The 27,372-nt window shown below is 44.8% G+C and overlaps 1 protein-coding gene across 4 annotated transcripts in view; it reads left to right on the top strand.

Moving 5' to 3' along the window:
* The window catches only part of SLC16A12 (solute carrier family 16 member 12), a 76,596-nt gene extending 51,478 nt beyond the window's left edge, over positions 1-25,118 (top strand). For 3 of the 4 annotated variants that reach the window (XM_024107278.3, XM_024107277.3, XM_065552052.1), the window contains 6 exons: positions 1,470-1,691; positions 7,175-7,278; positions 9,661-9,804; positions 12,414-13,005; positions 15,273-15,532; positions 23,606-25,118. In XM_024107278.3, coding sequence (XP_023963046.2) covers positions 1,582-1,691; positions 7,175-7,278; positions 9,661-9,804; positions 12,414-13,005; positions 15,273-15,532; positions 23,606-23,868 — 1,473 coding nt within the window. In that variant the 5' untranslated portion in view covers positions 1,470-1,581 and the 3' untranslated portion in view covers positions 23,869-25,118. The remainder of the gene's footprint in view (positions 1-1,469; positions 1,692-7,174; positions 7,279-9,660; positions 9,805-12,413; positions 13,006-15,272; positions 15,533-23,605) is intronic. The other variant, XM_042856834.2, reaches the window with a different exon arrangement.
* The last annotated feature ends 2,254 nt before the right edge of the window (positions 25,119-27,372 follow it).

The raw sequence follows: 27,372 nt of genomic DNA, 5'->3' as shown, positions 1-27,372 counted from the left end.
CCTTTAAAGAGCCCCAAAGCCCTTCTCCAAATGTTATCAGATAACATTTCAGGGGACTGCCTGTGATTCTTGTCAGCATGAATGTTGTATGTTCAGCATCTACAATATTACACTATAGCTGTGCTATTTTAGGTTTCTCTCCAAGCAAAATTGAAACACATACCAGACCGCTTTGCTTGTTTGTTTGAAGTCTTTACTTCATTCAGGAAAAAAAACCAACAACCCTGCAACAAAGCAACTAGCCCTTAACAATAATCACCCAAACCATGCAGTCATCCTGCCCAGACCTGGGAATGGGGAACAGCCCAGACAGCCAGGCTGCATGTGCAGGAAACTGAGTGTAAGTGGGGTTTAGCCTCAGAACGCTCAGCCCTGCCTAGTATTGTAGTGGCACTGGTCACTATAGGTCCAATCCTGCAAACGTGTGTAACATGAGTAACTTTAATTGTTAAGAAGGCCACTCACATGACTTTAGTTGGTTACAGGATTGAGCCCTTTGGGTGGAATTCAGTCTAGTGCAGAGGTCCAATCCCAATCAAATTGCATTTTCACCCTGTTTTGGGGTTTTAATTGGGATGTAAGTGGTGCACAGACACTGTGTTTTCATGGGAAAGGGTAAAAATTCCTCCCTTTAGGCTTTTCCCTTCTCCTTACTCAGAAAAATCATAACCGAAGTCAACAAATTTTGCTGCGGGGGGGGAGGGGGGGAGGAGAAGGGGTTCACTCACCTGGAGTTCAAAAAAGCTCAGACTTCCAGGGATATTCACCTTAATGGGTAGGTGAAAATTTCAGCCCCAAAGGTGAATTTTTCAGTAAAGTATGTGTGAGTGAAAACAGTTGATTATAAGGAAAACTGTTTTACAAGTTTAATTAAAATCAGGCCAGAGCATCAGTTAGAGTTAGACAGTGTAGCTCTGTTGAAGTTAAAGGAGCTACAGGGATTTATACCAGTTGAGGATTTTTGCCTGTACATGTGGATCACTGCATTTTGTGGTATTATCTGCTAGGGTGTAATTGCGGGAACAAATATTAAAGGTAGAAAGTCTCTCAGAAATAGGACCAAATTCTGCTCTTGATTATACAATGTAAATTGAAATCAGTGGAGTTCCTCCTGATTTACAGCTGAGTAAATGAGAACAGAATGTGACCCAAAGTCATTTGCTTCTCACAATGCGCAGAATGCATGTTACACAATCATTGTAAAAAGAACAGGAGTACTTGTGGCACCTTAGAGACTAACAAATTTATTTATTTATTTGTTAGTCTCTAAGGTGCCACAAGTACTCCTGTTCTTTTTGCGGATACAGACTAATGTGGCTGCTACTCTGAAAACAATCATTGTAGTTAGAAATAAATCATCACATACAATAAAACAACGGCTATATTTTACCCTTTGATAATGTGGTTTCACAGGGGTTGGGTGAAAGGTGATTTAGTTTGATTCTCTCCCTGCTGTTTTTCTGTTTCAGATGGCAAATAATCCTTGTTCCAGGTAACATTCCATGCATGCTCTGCATGTCAGCTGGAGACAGTCCCTTACAGTGACTCTGGAAAGAAGAAAAAAGAATCACTATCACAGCTATGGCAGCACCAAAGAAAGTTCTGCTCTCCTCCCCTCCCGATGGAGGCTGGGGATGGATGATTGTTGTTGGCTGCTTCCTCGTTACTATCTGCACTAGGGCTGTAACAAGGTAAAATAGCTTCTTACCAGGCTGACTCTTTGTAATCTTTTCTTTTCTTAGAAAGAGAAAAATAAGAAAGATACTCTGTAATGACTAATAGTTGAAGTTAAAGGAATCAATTCTGTCTGGACTTTTTACTATCCTTCTAATCTGTTTTGTTTTTGAAGGCCTCCTGAAATCTGTATGGGGGCTGGGACAGCTAAGAGATTAAGATTCCTCCAATATTAGTCCTGCTTAGTCCCTGATGACAGCTGTTATGCCCTGTCCAGGAACTCCTATCATCACCCTTACTATTCTGCACTATCAGAGTTACTTCATGCTGTAGTTGTTCAGTGGGGACTAGAGGAGGCAGTCAGGGTCTTTCCAGGACCTGTGTCCCTCTCTGACCTTCCTGTGATTTGTTTTGGCCAGTTCCTGTGGATTTGTTTGAATCTTGGGTATATCCGATTGAGCTGTTGTGTAATCTCTTTGCTCTCTACAAGCATTTCAGGTGCCATCCTGCATGAGAGCTATGACCTAAAGATAGGGTTACCATATTGAACAAATAAAAAAAGAGGACCCTCCACGGGGCCCTGGCCCTGCCCATTTCCCACCCCCAGTCCCACCCCAACTCCGCCCCTTCCCCACCCCAACTCCGCCCCCTCCTCCCTCCCACTCCCAGCCACGCGAAAAGGGCTGCCCGAGCGCTACCGGCTTCACGGTTTGCCAGGCAGCCCCCAGACCCTGCGCCCCCGGCCGGGGCTTCCCCAGCGCAGCTGGAGCCTGGGAGGGGAAGCGCCCAGCCGGGGGCACAGGGTCTGGAGGCTGCCCGGCAAACCGTGAAGCCGGTAGCGCTTGGGCTTCGGGCAGCCCCCATGCCTCCGGACCCTGCGCCCCCGGCCGGGCACTTCCCCTCCCGGGCTCCAGTGGCGCAGGGTCCGGAGGCATGGGGGCTGCCCAAAGCCCGTAGCGCTCGGCTCTTAAACAGAGCCGAAGAGTCAGGGGAGGAGCAGAGCCGCCACGGCCGGAGGCTCTGCTCCTCCCCTGACTCTTCGGCTCTGTTTAAGAGCCAAGCTGCCCAAGCGCTACCAGCTTCCGGTAGGAGAAGTGCCCGGCCGGTGGCTGGGGTCCGGAGGCATGGGGGCTGCCTGAAGCCCATAGCGCTCGGGCAGCGTGGCTCTTAAACAGAGCCGAAGAGTCGGGGAGGAGCAGAGCAGCCGCGGGAGGGGAAGTGCCCGGCCGGCATTTTCCCGGACATGTTCGGCTTTTTGGCAATTCCCCCCGGACGGGGGTTTGATTGCCGAAAATCCGGACATGTCCGGGAAAAACCGGACGTATGGTAACCCTACTAAAGAGGCCCTTCACCATATATACCTCAAGTATCCTAACTATGCAGGGAATATTTGTTGCTGTATTCCTCAAAAATAGAAGGAGAGAAAATAGGCTAACATACTCTGAAAAGCTCATCTATACATTTGGGGACAAGAAGGTTCCTTCTGCTGGTGTTGCTGTGTTTTATTTTTACTATACATGGGAGGATGGTCTATGTTAATATGAACATGTAAACTGTATGAGGGATATCGGAGACAGGCAGCACAGTATGTGAGGGGCATTGGAGCCATTTGAACTGGCAACACGATACAATTACAACTCTTCTTACCTACATAATGTATTTCTTTTTAAATAAAGCTGCCAGACTTGATGAAGGAATTGTGTGGTAAGTCTCATAAACACTTGTCTATAACCTTTTAATGTTGATCTAGTGCTACCATATTACTACAGCTACCTGAACTACATACTAACACTACAAGTTTTTCTAAAGGCAGTTTTGTCCCCATAATGTTTGCTTTTTTGCATGTGAAATACATTGATTTGCATTATAGAACTGATATAATTGATGCTATATTTCCTAGAACAGATGCATCTGGAATCTGGCTTTGAACTGAGAGACAGTTGATTGATTGGGGATAGAGCAGGAAGACCACCCAACAGTCCCTTTCTTATTTAGCAAACTTGAAATATTTCTATTTCTCAATCAGATATTGGATGTGTGGATATTTTATTTTAAAGTATCAAAAAACACCACTAAATAGTGGTATGGTGCCACATGAGCAGTGAAGGAGACCGTGGAATTCCATGGTGAATTTGAGATCAGACATAGATACAGCCAGAAGACCCGATGAAAGGGTCTATTTTACCAGACTATATTTGAGAATTACACTGTGCCTCTCATCTTTACTGATGCTTTCATTCCAACAAAACTCTTATTGTTTTTCTTTAGTAACATGTTCCTAGTAGTACATAAATGCATTTTATCCTAAAGGTCAATTTTGTTCATTCATGTGATATGGAAAGATGGCAGATACATCCTGCACTTTGATGTTGTGGATTCAGGAAAGAAGAAGAATGTCTGTATATATTCTTAAGTATCCGGGGGTGGCCGTGTTAGTCTGTATCCACAAAAATAACAAGGAGTCCAGTGTCACCTTAAAGACTAAGATTTATTTGGGCAAAAGCTTTCGTGGGCAAAAACCCCACTTCTGCACCTGAAGAAGTGGGTTTTTTTACCCACAAAAGCTTATGCCCAAATAAATCTGTTAGTCTTTAAGGTGCCACCGGACTCTTGTTGTTTTTGTATCTATTCTATTGCAACTCGGGCTAATGAAATCAGTGGGGCGTTGGCTCTGTCCACGCTGAACTCATTGCGGGGTCAGAGCCTATGCCCAATCCTGCAGACAGTCATGCACACAACTTAACTTTATGCACATGAGTCTCATTGATGCCATACTTCATAAGCTTGTCAGAGCAGGGGTTGTGTTATTTGATCTGCAATAGGAGGTACCTAAATAAATAGTACTAATAAGTCTAACATAAATTGGCATTAATATAGACAGGGTGTGTGTGGGGACGCGGGGGGGAGATTTGCTTACTATTTGTACTTCAACATTCTACCTTATTGGCCAGATTTGAAACAGATGGCCTCCTGTCTTTGTGTTCACAATGCATCCATGAGTATTTACAGCCACAAAAAGGGAGGGCTGGTCTCAGAATCAGTCACTGTATGTGAAGAGCCATTCAGAATCTGTACTGTTAAATCAGCCAGCATTTTGGATCCTTTGTTCAGTTACAGTGTATGCTGCTGTCTGCAGGCATATGGGCACAGGATTCCTTGATTACTGTGAGTTTGTTCCAACCTTTACATAACGGAATAGCATTTTGTGTGTAGGTCTGTATATCTATATGTCTCTGTAACCATGAATTGGAATCCTTCTTCTGCTATCAGAAGTCACTTAGGGCACAGGGAAGATTCTGCCATCCCTGTCTATCATGTTGTTTGCTGGAGTGGCTATCTTGTTGTGTTTCTATAACTTCACTTTTTTACAAGGATAGGTTGTTGGCTTACTGCTCAACCCACAGCCCCCAATCCCCTGCAGCCTGGAGGACCGTAGACTACTTTTCATCTGGTCCCTCCCTACCCGTTGACCTGTCCTGCTTGGGTGGCCTTGCCAGGAGTTAAAGCTTCCTCTGTCATAGCTCTCAGGGTCATATGCAAACATTCCCACCACATTCAGGTGCAGTCCCCAGGGAAGGAGAAGTGTATCCTTGATGTGGTGGGAAGCGATGGGAAGGCCTCTGCATTCCAATGACCCTGAGAGCTATGCCGGCAGCATTTTAAACTTCTGGCAGGGCCACCCAAACTGGACAGGTCAAAGGATAGGGGCCAGACAAAAAAGCAGTCCCTAGGTCCTCCAGGTTGCGGGGGAGAATGACAGGCCAACATCCTATCTTTGAGAAATGTCTTGGTGCCAACTGACTGAGAGCACAAGGGGTGCAAAGAGTTTTATGGGGATTGCCAGGTCAAATATATGCCTAATAATTCAGTAAAGGTTGGCATATAAAGTCCTTACTGAGAACCAGTAGCCCACTGATCCATCATAATCACTGCAAATTGTATGCACAGATAATATTTAAGAAGTTATGTCTATACTGAAAATGAGATTCTTAAGGCAGATAACCAGGAGGTGACATGTCTTGGATGACTTCCTTTCAGGAAGGGGGTAACAGACGCGTATCTCCCTGCCTGGTCGTTGTGTATTGTGTGTGTCTCAATGGAGGCCAATTTGCATACTGAGCCAGATGCTGATTAAGAAATGGCAAAGTCTACAGTAAAGTAGTATACAGGAAGAAACAACCAGCAGGTAGTATCCTGTTTATAAATATGGGCAATGAATTGTTCTGATCTAGCTGGGAATGCAAACAGACACCCTGGATCTTTCACTGAGGAGGCAAGCTGGCAGCTTGACTTGTCTGATGAATGGAAGATCACAGCCAAGCCTGGTTGTAATACACTGGAAGGATTTTGGATAAGTATTGCTCTAAGATTTGAAAATAAGTCTAAGTTCTAGAATGCATGCTATGGTTTTAATTAATATGTAACCATTTGTTTCCATCACTTCTACTTGTTATCACTTGAACCTGTACAGCTTATTAAATAAACGTTTACTGTTTTCGCTATAAACATAACTAAATGCTGTGTGTTAAAGAGAGCATTGATCTGAGATGTAATTGGTAAACTGGGGTGTCCTGCTTCTTTGGAAGCAGCAATTCTGTGAATACTGCAAGTGTCTGGTGGACCAGGGGCTGAACATTCCAGGGAGATGCTTGAGGGAGTTTGGGGGTTGGAATGTGCCTATCGCTAATTTGTAGAGAGAGCAGGGCCTGTATAGGGGAGTTTTTGTGCTGCCCGTGGCTGATGCAGCCAGGGAGCTGACCTATGGCAGACACAAACAAGGCTTCCTCATGCTAAGGGCTGGTGGTAGCAAAGTGCCTTGTGGCCCTGGGTATCCCTGGGAAGTATCACAGGTTGAATGATAGGCCAACAACCTAGCCTAGTGAAAAAGTGAAGTTCTAGAAACACAACAAGATAGCCACTCTGGAAAACAACATGATACACAGGGATGGCAGGGCCTTCTTCATGCCCTAAGTGACTTCTGATGGCCCAGAAGTCATCTGACTAATATATATTAGTCCTTAAAGAGAGAAACAACAATGTAGGAATAGGATAATAATCTATGGGAGGTTAAAATAAAAGAGGGCAGTATAATTGTCTGCTCTTTTAAAGATTGGCTCTCCTTGTGGAAAGAAATATCTTCCTTGTCCTTGCCGGATTAAACTGATCTGTCTAATCCCACTATGAGGGTCATACTTGATGACCATTCTGCGACTCATTTGTCATTGTCTCATTTGTTCTTCTCTGATTCAATTAGACAGATATAAACCAGCCATATGAACTACTGTAGGAACTATCCATCCTATGTGCCACATTTTCATTTGTCATTATTTCCTGTACATTGAGATAGTCTCCATTTTGCAGATGTTTAATGACCCAATGCATTTCACTTAGAAGTCAATAGGAATCTTTGCATTGATTTTCATAAGATTTGGAACAGACCCAAACCAGGTACCCTTTATCCTGGAATTTAACAGATCAGTATTCATGTTTTCTTTCCTAGATGCATCTCAATTTTCTTTGTGGAGTTCCAGACATACTTTGCTCAGGATTATGCCCGAACAGCTTGGATCCATTCCATTGCAGACTGTGCCACAATGCTGTGTGGTGGGTATTGCACTCTCTGAATAATAAATTGGTTTGTTCTTTAGTCCTGTGGGACACCTGATATTAGTGTATTCACAAGTCATCAGAGCCAGTGTAGAAAATTTCTGGTTTCAGGCTGGCTAATGACTTTTGTCCAGCACATCCTGGCTTTGTAGCCAAATGGGTGTAGTATGTCCAAGCTGTATCCCACAGCACAGTTTGGCAAGGAGGGGGCTTTTTTGTACCATTTTGTCTGATACTGAAAAGAAACAGAGCATTTTATTGTCAAGTGATGTGTGTTTTAAGAAATGTTTTTGTGAAAAAAACCTAATGGGAAAGGTCATGGTTTAAGAGGCATTCCACTAGGACTTGTTTTACCTAGTATATTGCAGTTACATTTCAGACTTGACTGTGTTTCCTAGTTCCTTTGGTTCAAGTCACAACCACTGCATCCCTTCATTGAACTTTTTTGTGAGCAAATGTCCTGTGTGTTTTCTGTATGAAATATCCCCTAGGACAGTGGTTTTCAAACTGCAGGTCGTGACCCAGTACTGGGTCGCGGAATGTAAGGCACTGGGTTGCGGCGGCTCTGGTCAGCACCACCGACCAGGCCATTAAAAGTCCCATTGGTGGTGCTGCCTGGCTAAGGCAGGCTAGTTCCTATCTGTTCTGACATCGCGCTGTGCCCCAGAAGGAGCCAGCAGCAGGTCTGGCTCTTAGGCGAGGGGGCCACAGGGCTCCATGTGCTGCCTCTGCTCCGAGCACCGGCTCCACACTCCCATTATCAGGGAACCGGCCAATGGGAGCTGGGGGGGGAAGGGGATGGTGCCTGCAGGCAAGAGCTATGCAGAGCCATTTGCGTGCCTCCGTCTAGGAGCCGGGCCTGTGGCTGGCCGCTTCCGGGGCACAGGATGGTTCACGGTGCCAGGACAGGCGGGAAGCCTGCCTCTACACCCCAGCTGCACCGCTGACTGGGAGCTGCTGGAGGTAAGCCCACACCCCAACCCCATGCTCCAATCCCCTACCCCAACCCCCAGCCCCGCCCTCAAACCTGGAGCCCCCGCCTACACCCCAAACTGCTCATCCCCGGTTGCAGCCCCAGCCCAGAGCCCTGATCCCCTCCCGCACCCCAACCCCCTGCCCCAGTCCTGAGCCCTCCCAAACCCAGAGCCCCCTCCTGCACCCCAAGCCCCTCATCCCTGGCCCCACCCCAGAGCTGCACGCCCAGCTCTGAGCCTCCCCAAACCCAGAGCCCCCTCCTGCACCCTAAACCCCTCATCCCCAGCCCCACTCCAGAGCCTGCACTCCCAGCCCAGATCCCTGGCCCCCTCCCGCACCCCAACCCCCTACTGCAGCCCAGAGCTCTCTCCCACACCCTGAACCCCTCATTCCCAGCCCCACCCCACAGTCCTCACCCCCGCACCCCAACTCTCTGCCCCAGCCCTGAGCACTTCCCACACCCCAAACCCCTCACCCCCAGCTCAGGGCATCACCAATTTTCTTCAGCTGGGTCACCAGAAAACAAGTTTGAAAACCACTGCCCTAGGACACCCTTTCTGTTCTGGAGTTACACTTAACTTTTCATGGATATCATTTAAAGATCTGCAAAGTACTGTGCAAACTTAGGTTCTGATCCTGCACACATCATATTGCAGGTAAAGTGGTCTGCCCATATTCATTGCATTCCAGTATTGAGGTCTAAAATGTAGCCAGACACCTCTGCACCAACTACACCACATCTCATAGGCGAAGATGTGGGGACAAAGTTTTCCACCTGAAACTTTAAGGGAATTTTAAATAGGCAGAGAGAAGAGCACAAAGGTTTCCAGGATTTGTACTTCACGTGGGTGAAACTGGACTTTGACGCTCCACACTGGTCTTTGTGTGCAGGGATTTTAACTTTTAATATTGCTGGGTCAGCCTATTCCTACCAGAGAGGGAGATCATTTTTACAACTTATAGGTTCTAAGCTTTGCAGTGATGAGGCAGAAGGGCCATCTTTTCACAGAGTAGCAGTACAAATTCCAGACGTAGCAGGTTTATTGCTGCTGTAATGATAGGGTAATGAACAAAATGCTCCTAACCTAATCATTGGCTTTGCCTTCATTAATGGAAAAACAGCTTTGTCTTATAGTGGCATTGCCTGTATTAAAATAGCCATTGACTTGATTTTATGGAAAATAGAAAACAGCCATTCTGAAAGGGTTTTCGAGGAGGTCACAAACACCGTGACGTAATGTATGTGAATCTGAAATGTCAATTAGCTGCAGCAGCAGATCGGTGTTTTTCTCTTGTTTGTCTGGCTTTGGTGCTGATTTTTGTTCCCAAGCCTTGACTGTGGCGGTGAAGTGCAGGTGAGTGCACACTGCATTCATTTACTAACTGCATTCATTATTTTTGAAGCCCCACTTGGAAGTTTTATCAGTAACCATCTATCGTGTCAAGTGGGCATCATGCTTGGAGGACTGCTCGCATCTGCTGGACTGATCCTGAGTTCATTTGCCACAAGCCTGGAACACCTCTACTTTTCACTAGGCGTGCTTACAGGTAGGAGGGATTCATAATGTTTGCCCCAGCCATTACCTTAACATTAGAGGGACCACCACTGTCCCACTGACACTGCCCCAGCTGCAGTCAGCAGAGGCTCTCAAGCTGGAACCCCCTTGTTATGAAAGAATGACCAACTTGCAGAGCATTATGTGGGAGAGCTCCAGGCCTCTGGTATTTGCTCCTGATCTGAAATACCCCAGTTTTGGTGACCAGCCTAGCACACAGCAAAAGTCATCTGTTCAACAGTTGTGTGGCTGAGGGTAAACTTCTCAGATGATAAGAGGGAAAGAGGATTGTTTGCTTGTTTGTTTGTTGGTAGGTTACTGGCCGGCAGGGTTCCTTTTGGTGTAATGCTTTTGGAGTTTTGTTGTAATATAAATTATAGGTCAAGGCAGACAAAGCTTTGCATTGGTGATTTTTTAAATGATTTAAATCAAGGTAAATGATTAATAAATAAACAAGAGAGAGTCATTGCATCAGTTTCTTAAGTCACCATTGCATGGCTTATTTCTGCCTGCTCTACATTCAGTTAAGAAGCACAAATCCTCTGTTGAATGCATTATCCTAATGCATCCTCCCTTTGAGTTCAGCCACTGTGTTAAAAGAATACCCTTAGTCTGTCCTGTTTTTGTATAGTTGCTTGTACACTAAAGAAAGGGAGAGGTTGCAATAGTTATACCAAAATTCCTGCCTCATTAAAACTGCCACGGTAGCCACGGTGATATAAGCCTTGTACTTGGTCCCCTGCCGTTGAGTAGCAAGTTGGTAGAATTACTATACTTTGTGTGCTGCCAACAGCTTATTTGCTAAGAAAAAAAAATTCCTTGTTACAGTGTGTGTTGCTCCTGCATTAAAATGTTAATCCTCGTCCAATGTGTTCGTAACAAATAAAAAGGTCCCTTGTAACCCACAGCACCATGTCACATATCCTCCTACGGCACTGAGGCTTCCTTTATGAGAGCGGTTATGAATATTGAGGAAGAGAAGCAATGAAGCAGTGTACATTAAGTTGTAGACAGTCCATTTCACAAGCAGTGAATTTAGTCTGTAGGGAGTGAGTAGGGAAGAAATGAACTAATAGTAAAAGGCTGGTAGTACTGATGCAGTGAGCTGACCTGTAATCTAGAGGGCAGTTGAGAACAACACTAGCTTTGTAGTGTCAAAATTCACTGCCCTTTCTGGGGTTTGGCTTTCTTCACAAAGAAATAAACAATGAGAGAACATAAAGTTCCGTTCAAACCTTCCCCCCAAAAGTCACAGGTCCTGCCTCAAGACACCCAGGACATCTCTTTTATGTCTGTGTAAGATAACAAGCTGCTGGTCTCAGTGTGTCAATTTAATTCAGGGGTCGGCAACGTTTGGCATGCGGTTCACCAGGGTAAGCACCCTGGCGGGCCAATGGAGGCGGCGGGAAGCCATGGCCAGCACATCCCTCACCCGCGCCGCTTCTCACCGCCCCCATTGGCCTGGGACGGCGAACTGCGGCGAGTGGGGGCCGCGATCGGCCGAACCTGCCGCTTCAGCAGGTAAATAAACTGGCCCGGCCCGCCAGGGTGCTTACCCTGGCGAGCCGTGTGCCAAATGTTGCCGACCCCTGATTTAATCCATTCGGCCCTCTCCCAGCAGAGTCAGCACCTGTTAGCAGGATGGAGTGTTTCAGGCCAACACTGATAGCCTGCTACATCCTGAGAGTCTCCCAAGCTTGTGCTTTCTGCCAATGGCAATGGGAGAGGTACCTATGTAACTGAGGGTGCCATTTATTTCAAAATGCCAGCCTGGAATAAATTTCTGTGTCTGATTCAGAAATCGCTGCAGAAATGCCAGCACTGATGCGAACGTCTGATTCTTGTGCATCTGTCCTTGAAGCTCTGTAGCAAAATCCATGAAATTGTTCCCTGCCCAGATGAATCTAATTAATCTACTAAATAGGAATAGCATCTTGTTCTGAGCCTTTTTAACCTCGGTTCTGAAAGTGGTCACGGACCTTGAATAAGGACTTTCCCAGGGGATTCAAAACTGCACAGAAACTCCAGCCAGTAGAAATGCAGAATTTCTTCATCTTGTCAAAGAAAGTTTCTTGTAGGACATTTTACAGTAGAGAGAAATTCCCTATGCCACCCTTCAGAGATCTGCAAACAGACAAATCTGCCCTGAAAATAGATATTTGGGTTTGTAGCTGAGTGTAACACCGAGCAATGATCGTAAGACCAATGTGCCTGATGCAATGATCCGACAATCTAAATGGGAGGTCCCTCCATCCCCTGGCACTCAGTGATGCCTGGGTACAGGGCCAGGCTACTAATAACTGGCCGATGTTGATGTGCTCCTATCTAGCCTGAGTACATGTTTATACGCAAAGCTCATCAATCCTCACTGAGCCTCTGCATTGGTACAGTTTAGTGAGGTTCAACTATATTTGTTTGACTCGGTATCCCTGTTTTTTTCTTCATGTTTTTATCCCATATTCACTAAATTGCGAAATGTGATAATCCACAAAGGGCCTCTTCATTATTAGTGCTGATGGGAGTGGGTTACTTGGTTTAATTTAATGTATCCTGTTACTTATATTCAGTATTAAACAACCTTCATTCTGCTTTTTTCCCTAGGAATTGGATTTGCACTTTGTTATTCTCCAGCCATAGCAATGGTGGGCAAATATTTCAACAAAAAGAAAGCACTGGCTTATGGGATAGCCATGTCAGGGAGCGGAATCGGTACCTTCATTCTGGCCCCTGTGGTCCAACTCTTGATTGAACAATTTTCCTGGCGTGGAGCCTTACTCATCCTGGGCGGTTTTGTTTTAAATCTCTGTGTCTGTGGTGCCCTGATGAGGCCTATTACTCTTAAGGAGGACCATAAACACCCTCCTGAGTTTCTTGAACAGGAGTATGTCTCGGAAGCACAGAAGCAAGACTTAAAGCGATTGTCTATCTGTTCACCTTTAATCAAAGCATGGTCCCATGAATGTCTATGCTGCTGCTCCTGGCAAGAATACAACTTCTTACTGATGCCAGACTTCCTGGTGCTAGCAGTGTCTGTTTTATTTATGGCATATGGCTGTAGTCCTCTTTTTGTCTACCTAGTGCCTTATGCTTTGAATGTTGGTGTGAGTCATCAGCAGGCTGCCTTCCTTATGTCCATACTTGGTGTCATCGATATCGTTGGTAATATCACCTTTGGATGGTTGACAGACAGAAGGTAATGACAGACCGCAAACTAGTTATAAGCCTTTTCATGTGGGATAGCTAGGTGTAATGCTCGCTAACATACATTTTGAGGACATTACAATGGCTTGCATTATTTTTCCAATAGATCAGCTCAATTTATGGTATTTATACAACTTTCAGAAATGCTCATTTTTTACCTTAGTTTTCATCTTTGAGTTAACTTATACTTTTAATTTTCATTTTTAGAAATGAATAACATTTGTCCAAAGTTGATGTTGTCTATAGTGTAAATGTAGCTCAGTGTTCAGTGTATAGTAAGCATTACCTTCTGTGCCAGCTCTGTAGAGGATGTGATCTACTACTTCTGCCTTTCTATCTCATTTGTGCTGCTGTCATGGCACAAAAGGGATGAAAGATCTGGTACTGTATTGTAATGCATAAACACAAAAGGGCAGAGTTAAGGTTGTATGTGAATCCTAACTTCTGCATTTCCTGAGGTTTTAGTGCTTAGTTGTGTTTTGCTACCTTTACTCCATCGTGACATTTTGTTGTATGCAATGTCTATAATACTGGTGGCGAAGATCAGGTGAGTGTGGCAGTAGGCTATTCTAAAGGTCTTCAAACTTATTCTTTCAGTCATCATACTTATTCAGGACACTGGATATTTGAGTCAATACGAATTGTGGATTTGATTCTTCTCTCACTTACACCACTTTTAATTCCATTGCATCAGTACTGATTTACACCAGTAAAAGTGAGAAGAGGGAATAAGGTCATTTATCTTATTTTTGCAAAATATTAGGAACAGTCTTAGTGAGCTTAGATATAAATACAGAAGAGTACAGTAACTCCTCGCTTAACATTGTAGTTATGTTCCTCAAAAATGTGACTTTAAGCAAAACGATATTAAGCGAATCCAATTTCCCCATAAGAATTAATGTAAATGGGGGCGGGGAGTTAGGTTCCAGGGAAAAAATTTTCACCAGATAAAAAACTATATATAGTTTTTATATATACACGCACACAGTATAAGTTTTAAGCAAACAATTTAATACTGTACACAGCAATGATGATTGTGAAGCTTGGTTGAGGTGGTGGAATATTTCCCAGGGAATGCCTTAATGCTGAATGATGAACTAGCACTCGGCTGAGCCCTCAAGGGTTAACACGTTATTAATGTAGCCTCACACTCGACAGGGCAGCACAAATGGAGGGATGGGAGACAGAATGGCAGACAGAGACAGAGACACACATCCTGTGTGAGAGAGAGATGCGCGTTGCCCCTTTAAGTATGCTGACACCACTCTAAGTACATTGCCTTTTTAAGTAGATCAGCAAGTTGAGACAGCAGCTGATATGAGCAAGCTCCCTCTGTCCTGAGCCCTGGTGTGTCGCGCTCCCCGCCCCCCCCGCTCTATGGAGATGTGGTAAGAGGGAGAAAGAACCAGGGGGGAGGGGGGACACCCTGACATTAGCACCCCTCTTCCCCCCTACCTCCGCACAGCAAGCAGGAGATTCCCGGGAGCAGCTCCAAGGCAGAGGGCAGGAGTCGCACATGGCAGTGGGGGGAGGTACAGCTGAACTTCCGGCAATTGATAGGGCCTTTATAAACACCCTGCTGGGTGGCTGCTGCACAGGGAACTTAGTGGAGCGGGGAGCTGATAGGGGGACTGCCGGTCCCTGGTTCCAAGCCCCCACCAGCCAGCTGCAACGGGCTGCTCTTTCTGCAAGCAGTGGACAAAGCAGGCGGCTGCCAAGCAACGTAATAAGGGAGCATTGCGCAACTTTAAACGAGCATGTTCTCTAATTGATCAGCAACGTAACAACGAAACAACATTAACCGGGACGACTTTAAGTGAGGTGTTACTGTGTATGTTATTCAGACAAAGTTTTAAAACAGAGACCAAGGGTTGAAGGGGCCTGGAGGTTGAACTCCCCTCACCTCACCCAGGGTGGTCCCCAAGAAAACTGAGGCACATGCATAGTGTAGGGAAGCTTGCACTGCTGTCCTTACTGTGTGTTCTACGGATAGATAGAGAACTTCACTATCCAGGTTTGTCAATCCAGCACAGTGTTAGAGCTGTCACTGGCTGGGTTTTGCACTTGGAAAGCTGTGTGTTAAGCCAGACATTAAAACGGTGCAGCATAGAAAAGACAGGGAACAGGTTAACACAGAAAATATCCCAGGACACAACCATATGTTAATTGCATGTGTTAAACTAATAGGTCTGGAAGTGAACAGAAACAAAGAGGAAATACGCATGATTGACTTATCCTTCCTCTTTTTAAAATCTGCAGGTGTCTGAAGAAGTACCGCTATGTTTGCTACCTCTTTGCTGTGGGAATGGATGGCCTCTGTTGTCTCTTCCTTCCTATTCTCCAAAGTTTCCCTATGCTTGTGCCATTCTCATTTACCTTTGGGTATTTTGATGGAGCCTACGTTACACTGATCCCTGTCGTGACAGCAGATGTAGTGGGAACTGCTTCCTTATCATCAGCCCTAGGTGTAGTGTATTTTCTTCATGCACTCCCTTATCTAGTGAGTCCACCCATTGCAGGTCAGTTCACAGATGACTCTACTGTACTGTTTATACTGTTACTCCGGATTTACCTTCTGAAAGCAGAATGATTTATTATTTATCTAGAGCTGGTCAGACATGGGAGGTAATTTTGTGCAGAAATTTTGTTCCATATGTTTCATAGAAATTTCAAACACTGATGAAAAATGTCATTGAAAAATCAAGTTCTGGTAAATGTTGCCCATCTCTAACTTACAGCCATCAAAATTACCCACTTTTGTGGAAAAACACTTTAAAGGGTGAAAATACAGAGCCTAAAATCATAGAACTGTAGGGGTGGAAGGGACCTCCCGAAGTCATCTAGTCCAGCCCCCTTTGCTGAGGCAGGACCATGTAAACCTAGATCATCCCTGACAGGTGTTTGACCAACCTGTTCTTAAAACTTCCTATCATGGGGATTATTCTACAACCTCTCTTGGAAGCCTTTTCCAGTGCTTAACTATCCATATAGTTAGAAATTTTTTCCTAATCTCTAATCTAAATCTCCCTTGCTGTAGATTTAGCCCATTACTTTTGGTTCTACCTTCAGTGGACATGGAGAACAATTGATCACTGTCCTCTTTATAAAGGCCCTTAACATATTTGAGGACTGGTATCAGGACCACCCCCCGTCTTTTTTCCCCCCCTCAAAACTAAACATGCCCAGCTTTTTAAACCTTTCATTGCAGGCAGGGCCAGCTCTAGCTTTTTTGCTGCCCCAGGCAGCAAAAAAAAGCGCCGCCCCCCCGAACCCGCCCAACCGAGCGCTGCGCCGTGGGAACCCCCCGCCAAGCGCCGGAGCCTGCCCTCCCGCCGTGCCGAGCGCCGCAGGACCCCCCCCAGCGCCGAGCCCCGCGCTGCCCCCCCGCCGAGCGCCGCCGGAACCCCCCCCAGAGCGCCGCCCCCCCCCCGTGGAGCGCCGCGCGCAGGAGCCCGCCCCCCCGCCGTGCCGAGTGCCGCTGGACCCCCCCCCCCAGCGCCGAGCCCCGCGCTGCCCCCCCCCACCGGAGCCCGCCCCCCGCCGAGCGCCGCCGGAACCCCCCCCAGAGCGCCGCGTGCCGGAGCCCGCCTCCCCGCCGTGCCGAGCGCCGCCGGACCCCCAGCGCCGAGCCCCGCGTTGCCCCCCCCCAGCGCTGCCGGAACCCCCCCAGAGCGCCGCCTGAGCGCCGGAGCCCGCCGAGCGCGGCGCCGCGCCGCCGGAGCGCCCACCCCCACAGAATGCCGCGCCGCGCTCCCCCCCCCGCCGCCCCTTACCAGGTGCCGCCCCAAGCATGTGCTTGGGTGCCTGGTGCCTGGAGCCGGCCCTGATTGCAGGTCTGGTTCTTTAAAACTTTTATCATTTTTGTTGCTCACCTCTGGACTTACTCCAATTTCTCCACATTTTCTTAAAATGTGGCACATGGCTGGACACAGTACTCCAGCTGAGGGTTACCAGTGCTGAATAGAGCAGGACATTTATCTCCTGTGTCTTACATACAACACTCCTGTTAATACACCCCAGGATCATATTAGCCTTTTTCACAAATGCAAAACATTGTTGACTCTCATTCAATTTGTCATCCACTGTAACCCTCAGATCCTTTCCAGCAGTATTAGTGTCTAGCCAGTTATTCCCTACTTTGTAGCTGTGCCTTTGATTTTTCCTTCTTAAGTGTAGTATTTTGCGCTTGTCTTTACTGGCTTTAATCTTGTTGAAATCAGACCAGTTCTCCAATTTGTCAACATAGTTTCAAATTCTAGTCTATGAAAATATTTAATAGTATTGGACACAGGACAAGTACCCCACTAGTTTGATAAGAACCATTTATAACTACTCTTTGATTATGGTCTTTCAGCCAGTTTTACACCCACTTTATAGTAATTTAATCTAGACCACATATCTCTAGTTTTCTTATGAGAATGTCATGTGGGACTATGTCAAAAGCCGTGCTAAAATCAATATATATCACATCTACAGCTTCCCCCCCATCCATTAGTCCATTAGCCCTGCCAACAAAGGAAATTAGGTTGATTTGGCATGATTTAGTCTTGACAAATTCATGTTGGCTATTCCTTATAATACTGTTATCCTTTAGGTGCTTGCAAATTGATTGTTTCATAATTTGTTCTAGTGTCTTTCTGGGTACTTATAATTCCCCAGGTCCTCTTTGTTCTCTTTTTAAAAAGACAGGTACTATGTCTCCCCTTCTCCAGTCTTCTGTGACCTCACCCATCCTCCATGAGTTCTCAATGATAATTGCTAATGGTTCTGAGATTGTTTCAGATGGTTCCTTAAGTATCCTAGGATGAATTTCATCAGGCCCTGCTGACTTGAAAATATCTAATTTATCTAGATTCGTAGATTCCAAGGCCAGAAGGGACGATTATAATTATCTAGTCTGATCTCCTGTATAACACAAACCATAGAATTTCCCCAAAATAATTCCTAGAATTTTCATATCTTTTAGAAAAAAATCCAATCTTGATTTTAAAATTGCCAGTGGTGGAGCATCTGCCACAACACTTAATAAATTGTTCCAGTGATTAATTACTCTTAGCATTAAAAAATTACTTCCTGTCTGAATATGTCTATTGTCAACTTCCAGCCGTTGGATCCTGTTATATTTTTTTTTCTCTTGCACTGAAGAACCCATTATCAAATATTTGTCTCCATGTGTAAGTAGTTGTAAACTATAATCAAGTCAACCCTTAACCTTCTCTTTGTTAAGCTAAATAGATAGAGCTTCTTGAATCTGTCTCTATGAAGCAAGTTTTCTAATCTGTTAATCGTTTTCATGGCTCTTCTCTGATCCCTCTCCAATTTATCAATATCTTTCTTGAATTGTGGACACCAGAATTGGACACAATATTCCAGTTGTGGTTGCACCAGTGCCAAATACAGAGGTAAAATAACCTCTCCACTACTACTCGAGATTCCTCTGTTTCTGCACCCAAGGATTGCATTAGTCCTCTGGGTTACAACATCATTCAGGGAGTTCATGTTCAGCTGATTATCTACCATGAGCTCCAATTTTTTTTCAAAAGCAACAAAGAGTCCTGTGGCATCTTAAAGACTAACAGGAGTATTGGAGCATAAGCTTTCGTGGATGAATACCCACTTCGTCAGACGCATGCCAGACAAAGTGGGCATTCATCCACGAAAGCTTATGCTCCAATACATCTGTTAGTCTTTAAGGTGCCACAGGACTCTTTGTTGCTTTTTACAGATCCAGACTAACACGGCTGCCCCTCTGATAATTTTTTTTTTCAGAGTCACGGTTTCCCAGGATAGACTCCCCCATCATGTAAGTACAGCCTAAATTCTTTGTTCCTAGATGTATTCATTTACATTTAGCCAAATCTAAATCTAAATGTTCTTTAACCTTTAATTTAATATAGACCACATATCCCTAGTTTGCTTATGAGAATGTCATGTGGGACTATGTCAAAAGCCGTGCTAAAATCAACATATATCACACCTACAGCTTTCCCCCCATCCATTAGGCCATTAGCCCCGTCAAAGAAGGAAATTAGGTTGATTTGGCATGATTTAGTCTGTTTTACTTTGTGTTCCTTCCACCTGTTTGTTAATATTTATTGTGTTAAGTATCTGGTCACAGTTTGCCTTTTTAGTGAAGATTGATGCAAAATAGGCATTAAACATATCAGCCTTCTTGAAGTCACCTATTATTAGCTCACCTTCCCCATTAAGTAGAGAACCTATACTTTCGTTCATCTTTTTCTTGTTCCTAATATATGTAACCCTTCTGCCCATCTAAGTTGGCAGCAACAAGGGCCGGGTTCTGTATTTAGGGGTTCCGTTTCAATAACGCGATGCAAAACCAGCTCGAGCCCCCACCCAGTGACCTGGGACAATTACATACCACCCCCTGAGTGCCTCTAAGAGGCAATACTTCCCCTCTCGCAAGCACGGAGTCTGAATGTAGCAGAAAATGTTTAATAACATGAGGTAAATGACATCAGCATTAAATTGGAAAAAACACCACAAACAGGATTCCTAACACAAACCATGAGCAAAAGACCCACCCCAGCAAATTGGGCCGTGTCCTTTCCCTTTGGTTCTTGACTCCAGCAACCCAAAGATCACCCAGAGTCCCCAAAGTCCAACACCCCCAAAGTCTCTTGGGTCCAGCAACCACCCAAAGTCCCAAAGATCGAACAACCCCCAAAGTCTCTGTCCCTGGTCAGAGCAGCACCAGAGTAAAAGGGGGCACACAGGGTGTTAAGGGGCACCTTACATGATCCGAGACCGACCGGCCGTCTCTCCGTAGAGTTCTGCCACAGCCTTCACCATGAGCCAGTCCACTTCCTGCCATCTCACAAACTGCTCTGCTCTACGAGCTGCTCCACTCCGCTCACTGACCTGTAAGCCATTCCAGCCGTCCCCACAAACAGCTCCACTTGCCGTTCCTTGGGCCACTCCAACCATCCCTGCAAGGCTCCGCGCCGCTCGCTGCTCCTCCTCCAGTCATCTCCGCAAACTGCTCCACCAGCTGCTTAGCAATATAGCTTCAGGCTCCCCCACTAGTTAACACAGCACTCAGTGATCTCAGCTCTTAGTAACTTTAGCTCTTTTGTGATTTCAGCTCTTAGTGATTCAGGTCATAGTGGGGGAGCCCCAGTGCTGGTGCACCATTGGCCCAAAGTGAATTCAGCTCAGCAGCCTATAACTAGACTTCTAATAGAATCAAAGTTAGCTCTGACATTCAACAGTGGAGAGAGAAGATGGTGCATTTGGTGTTTCAGAAGGGTCCCATACCATCAGGTACAAATATCTGTCCCCATCCTCTCTCAATTCACTGGGTTGTGGAACCCATGTCCCTTGTCTAGCAAGTGCTACTTAGGTGATGGTGAGATCCTCTGTCATAAAACAGTTTCATTGTCCTTGATTCACATAACCAGGGTAAAAACACTTTATTCCTCCTGCCCCAATAACAGAGAAACTGGGGATCCCACCCCATCCAAAGTAACCACTATCAGTTGCTGTTGTCTCATGCCAGGCGGGTGGGTGTGCCTATGCAAACAAGATCAGCCCCTGGAGTTCTTTTCCACACTCGCCATAATTCACCACCAGATGTCAGGGTAGAGCTCATCCTGACTCTGCTTACATCCATTTATAGAACCTCTTTCCATTGCCTTTTATGTCCCTCGCTAGATGTAACTCATTTTGTACCTTAGCTTTCCTGATTTAGTCCCTACATGCTTGTGCTATTCTTTCATATTCCTCCTTAGCAAGTTGTCTGTTTCCACTTTTAGTAGGATACCTATTTGATATTCAGGTCACTGAAGAACTCCTGATAGAACCACAATGGCCTTTTGCTGTCTTTCCTTCACATTGGGTTAGTTAGCTGTTGTGCCTTTAATATTAACTCTCTGAGGGCTGGTCCCCACTTAGTCCGGACTTCGGCCTAAGGTACGCAAATTCAGCTACGTTAATAACGTAGCTGAATTCGAAGTACCTTAATCCGGACTTACCGCGGTCCAGACACGGCCGGAAGTCTCCCCCCGTCGACGCCGCGTACTCCTCTCGGCGAGCTGGAGTACCGGCGCCGACTGTGAGCACTTCCGGGATCGATCCGGGATCGATTTATCGCGTCTTAACCAGACGCGATAAACCGATCCCAGAACATCGATGGCGTGCCGCCGGACCAGCCGGTAAGTGAAGACTAGGCCTGAGAAACTGCCAGCTTTCCTGAACTCCTTTTCCACTTAGATTTTCTTCCCATGGGACCTTACCTATCAGTTCTCTGAGTTTGTTAAAGTCTGCTTTTGTGGAGTCCATTGTCCTTATTCTGCTGCTCTCCCTCCTTCCTTTCCTTAGAATCATGTAATCACATTCACCCAAATGGCATGAAGAGCCACAGACAATCCTGATATGAATCCTGTGGAGGTCAGGACATCCATGCAGGGTGCATCCCCTCCTCAGCCCTGGCAACATAGCCCTCTACACTGCAATTAAAAACCCGTGGCTGGCCCATGCCAGCTGATTTGGGCATGTGGGGCTCAGACTAAGAGACTGTTTAATTGCTGTGTAGATGTTTAGACTCAGGCTGCAGCCCAAGCTCTGGGACCCTCCCGCCACACAGACGCCCATGACAAATTTTGATGAGAAAAGAAAACACTTGGAGCAGAGGAGAGCATCCGGCCCATATTAAAAACAAAAGTCCTCCTCCAATATTGTAAAGAGGTAACAAAGCCAGAAGAGAACAGAGGAGATTAGCAGTTAACATGGGCGGTGGGTGAGCCATGGGCGCAAGGAGGCTAGCCCCTGGCCCAGCCTGCCCCTTCCATCTGAAGGCCCCGCCCCCCAGCCCCGGTAGCCTGAGCACCCCCAACCCAGAGTGCCAGGCGGGCAGTGCGCTCCCCCCCTGCCCAAAGCACTGACAAGCAGTCCCAGTGCCGGGCAGTGTGGCCCCAACCCTGGAGCGCCAGGCAGTGTGGCCCCCGCCCCGGAGCGCCGGGTGGTATAGCCCCAGAGCTGTGGGTCCCCCTGTGCTGGGTGGCTCCAGCCACCCCAAGTCCCGGGCACAAGCCGGCTGCCCTAGCCACAGCCACAGCAGGCTTTCCGGAAGAGGAGCAGCCTGCCTGGGCTAGGGCCAACTCGCTAGCAGAAGGGAGCCTCAGGGCAGAGTGTGGGCAGGGCCACACGGGGCTATTTGGGGAGGCCTAGCCTTCCCCAGCCTATGATATGCACCGCCCATGGTAGTTAAGAGAAAACACCTTAGTGTGGCTTTGCTTTTCAGTTTGTGTATTTTTATAACATTTTCAAATATTAACAGTCCCGATGTGTTCTTCCCTTGTGACTGATCAAAGTAACCTCTCTTTGATGTTTCCATTGTGTCGGTGAGGAAAAGATCCCTGTGGATTAGTTGTTTTCTAAATGCTATGTAAAATTCATGTGGGCCTTAGCACTAAGTGATGGAAAAGAGAAAGGAAAATAAACAAACAGTATTTGAGTCCACTTGAGCCCTGAGCAGAGGGCCAGTGCATGACCCAGTGCATCACTTGGGTCCCACTTAAGCCCTATTTTGATGGAGTGAATTCGGCACACTAAAAACAAATGGAAATTCAGGGGCATACAATGAAATAATGCAGCACATTGTTATTTAATTGTTTCATGTAGTTCAGCAATATAAAAAGTGCAAAAATGTATCTTTTGCTGTGAAATTAAATACCCTTGAGTTTTAATCAAAGGATTTTTTTTTTATAGACTTTAGGATCCAGAGAGCTTTATCCATCCATTTCAGAAATGTGGCATGGATTAGGCAGTGGGGTTTACTGTTGAATTTCTTTAGTGTGGGCTGGCAATAGTCTATTCAATTCTATTCAGGTTCTCAAGTAGCCATCATCATCACCAGGATATCTAAACACCATATCTCTTGCCAGTTTAGTTTAAATTTCTGGCTTGAAAAATGAAGTAGGGATTAGGACAATGATGTCCTGATCATTCCACAGAAAGGATTTATATCCATTTTGAGTGATGTGGGAAGATCAGCGATTCATAATGCCTTCCTTGAATAGCCATAGTACAGTATGTGTATATATATATATATATATATAGATAGATAGATAGATAGATATATGTCTTTTATTTTGTATTTGCTGTTCACTCCAAGTTCAAATTCACCTCTGCTTTTGATGCTTTTTAATTTGATTTGTCACAGCAAAAATATGAACTGAACATTTCAAGTGACACACAAGCCCAGACAAAGTTTCTGGGTGGGGAACTCATGCACAGAATAGCATTTACTCCCATGATAGATCTGAGCACATTTTCAGACTGTCAGCTAAATCAATGCTTTTAGAGGATGTTTATATAGGATTGTAGGGAAAACTACAGTGTCCTTTTGTGATGGGGTTATGTTCTGAACAAAAGCTTCTAAAAACTTGAGCTAAGTGTGATGAGATCATTATGTAAGATATTTGTTTTCTTTCCCTGGAGTCAAACTGTATTTTAACTGATGTGTCAGCTATATATGCCTGTCACTTAATCACTGTTGTATGTGATAAACTGCAGTACGAATGCTGTTTGTAAACTATTACAGACCTTAAAAATTATTTGTTTTCCTATAGGTTGGCTGGTGGATACAACCAGCAGCTACACTGTATCATTCATTCTGTGTGGATTTTCTATGATATTCAGTTCAACATTACTGTGCTTTGCTAGACTAGCAAAGAAAATCAAAAGGACACAGCTGAGGTCACTTGGCAGAGATACTGACCCAAAACAGCAGATCTGGACAAATGGAGCAACAACTTATTCTGTGTCTGGAGATTTAGATCAAAAGGATATAGAAATATTGGCCACTGAGGCAAATAGCTACAGCAACAGATGACAAGTGCCATCAGGCTTTGGTCTGCAGCACAGCCATGGCTAAGAGAGATGTGACTGCACATGCTACACTCTTGAAGATATATTTTCCCAATACAATGAAAGAAACAAGACATATTTCAACTAGATTTTTCTCTCATATTTTAGTAATATTAAAACTGCGATTTATACAGCTCTAAAGCAAAGTTAGATACAAATGAGGAAAGTTCTTCAGTTAACGTGTGCAGGATACTTTCTGAGTCAGTAATGCTGGCTCCAGAGATAATAGGATGAATCTACTGAGGTAATTGATCATAATCAGAGGTAATTTACGTGACCATCACAAAGCAAAACTGAACAATAGAACTTGGATTGAAACTGTTTGAAAAACAGGGCTGATGAAATAAGCTTTTCAGTGCTACACTCTGTTTTGTTTATCAGTGGACTGACCAGCAAAAAAATGTTCCATGCTATTGGTCTTTGCCAAATGTTTGAAAATCACTGTTACAAATGCCAATGCTATTGTTAAGGAATTCTGCAGGAGAAGTTGTGTTTTAGACCATATAGAACATTATTTCAAAGTATCTCTGAAGCAGCTTTAATTTTACAGTGTGCCTAAATTTTGTACATAACTAGAATGCAGCTTTATGAGAAATATGATTCTTACAGCTCTGTTCCCAAACTTGCTACAAGATATTTGCCCTCTCCCACTTCAAAGATCCCTGGAGGCTGGATTTCTAGGGGGTAGAGTTCCAGTTCAGGTATTATCCCCTGTTGCTGATCCCTTTTGTGAACAGATGGGAAGGGAGTCTGTCACTGCCATCCCAGCTGGGCTCTAGAGCCCAGTGTGTTTGGTTTGTCCTTCCAGGGTTTTTATGCATGGGACCAGGCATACTGAAATGTAAAGGAGCCAAAGCAAATTATCATTGCCTGAAATCCAAACCAGACCCAAACCCCGAGAGAGCCTTCTCTCTAGAACTCCAGGGGCCAGATCCTCAGTGGATGTGAATCCATGATTTACAACAGATGAGGATCTGGCCCTAGTTATTTTTGGCTTGTTTGGGCCAGCAGACAACTGCTGACATTTGCTGCTGATTCAGACTCATTGTGTTGGGGGAAAAAACAACAATACAATTGGGTGCTTCAGAAAAGCTATGGAGTAAATGTAGCTTGTGGGTACATTACTGATACATTCATCTATTAAATAATAAAAAGAACAAGGAGTACTTGTAGCACCTTAGAGACTAACAAATTTATTTGAGCATAAGCTTTCATGGGCTAAAACCTACTTCATCGAATGCATGCAGTGGAAAATACAGTAGGAAGATATATATATACACAGAGGACATGAAAAAATGGGTGTTGCCATACTAACGGTAACAAAAATAATCAGTTAAAGTGCGCTATTATCAGCAGGAGAAAAACTTTTGTAGTGATAATCAGGATGGCCCATTTCCAACAGTTGACAAGAAAGTGTGAGTAGGGGAAAAATTAGCATGGGGAAATAGTTTTTACTTTGTGTAATGACCCATCCACTCCCAGTGCAGAGGGGCGTTGCTGGCACATGATGGCATATATCACATTGGTAGATGTGACATCAGCCACACTATCAGAGGCTCGTTCACCTGCACATCTACCAATGTGATATATGTCATCATGTGCCAGCAATGCCACTCTGCCATGTACATTGGCCAAACTGGACTGTCTCTGCACAAAAGAATAAATGGACACAAATCAGATGTCAAGAATTATAACATTCACACCAGGTGGAGAACACTTCAACCTTCCTGGTCACTCAATTACAGACCTCAAAGTCACAATTCTCCAACAAAAAAAACTTCAAAAACAGACTCCAAGGAGAAACTGCAGAATTGGAATTAATTTGCAAACTTGACACCATTAAATTAGGCTTGAATAAAGACTGGGAGTGGATGGGTCATTACACAAAGTAAAACCTATTTCCCCATGCTAATTTTCCCCCCTACTGTTACTCACACCTTCTTGTCAACTGTTGGAAATGGGCCATCCTGATTATCACTACAAAAGTTTTTTTTCTCCTGCTGATAATAGCTCACTTTAACTGATTATTTTTGTTATAGTTAGTATGGCAACACCCATTTTTTCATGTCCTCTATGTGTATATATATCTTCCTAATGTATTTTCCACTGCATGCATCTGATGAAGTGGGTTTTAGCCCACGAAAGCTTATGCTCAAATAAATTTGTTAGTCTCTAAGGTGCCGCAAGTACTCCTCGTTCTTTTTGCTGATACAGACTAACATGGCTACCACTCTGAAACCTATTAAATAATGGCACCCTTCTACATTTCCAAAATGCTGTTCCAAAATGTAACAGATGGGTGACATCTAAACTCTGAAATGAAGGTTGTTTCTATGCTTTGATACTGTATACGTTTGTGTTCTGTTTGTTCTCAAATTGATTAGAGTTCAAAGAATTTTCATGAACACTGAACTAGTATTTTTCTTTGTCATCTACAATGTATTCAGTAGTTGCTCATGATTTCCTAGTCCTCTGTAAATGTGAGAAGGGAAAGTGACAGTGATCACAGTATATAAAGCTGATTTAGATCATCAGGAGCTGATGGTATATACTTTAGGGGCTTAACACTATATTTTTGTTACTGTTTTTATAAATAGAACATGAGTTGACTAGATTTATTTGTCATGCATATTTCAGTATAAAATATTGAGACATAAGTTGACCTCACTGTTAGTGTTCTGAGAAGGTATTTATTATGGGTACCATGTTACATAAAGCTAAAGAGCCTGATTCTGCAGTCCAATTTAGCTGCACAGAGCATAGGTAAGGGGTTTGGCATGCAAAGATAGCTTAAAAGTAACCTTTGCATTTCACTGATATTACAGCAGCTCTGTGAAAGGGCTGGTACCCCTGTTCACAGACTGCAAAAGGCCCAGGAGCTGAAAGACACAGCCAGACATCCACATATAGCATGAGGGTGTCCCAACCACATACCCTTTCTCCTTGCTGCTCTGATAATACAGAGGGAGAATGTAGTTTGCTGACTCTATGCCACTGGAGGATCACTCTTTCAAAGATGACCCTCTATGGGCCAGTTATGCCAGTAGTGCAATGCAAAGTGGTCATACCACGCCAGTGAATCTGGCCCCTGACTTTAACATAATCCTTTTCTCTTTGGAAGCCTGTAGTTTTGTACTCTTTTAGCTGTTTGCAGTTTATTCAGTAGTGCTTTATAATTGCTGCAGAGGAACTAGAAAGGCTACTAAAAAGTGTAAAAAAAACAAACAAAAATGGGTATTAAGTGGAGGAAATCACACCTGGAATTCTGGTTTAAAATCAATGGAATATTGCCAAACAATAAATGTCTGGAAGGATTTAGGTTGTAAGTATGGTACAGCAGACATACCTTAAGCAAAAAGAGCCATTTTTTAATAAGAATGGCCATACTGGGTCAACCAAAGGTCCGTCTTGCTCAGTATCCTGTCTTCTGACAGTGGCCAGTGCCAGATGCTTCAGCGGGGAATGAACA

Source organism: Chrysemys picta, chromosome 7, assembly GCF_011386835.1.
Source record: "Chrysemys picta bellii isolate R12L10 chromosome 7, ASM1138683v2, whole genome shotgun sequence".
NCBI classification, from domain to species: Eukaryota; Metazoa; Chordata; order Testudines; family Emydidae; genus Chrysemys; species Chrysemys picta.
This window is presented reverse-complemented; position numbering and strand designations above follow the sequence as displayed.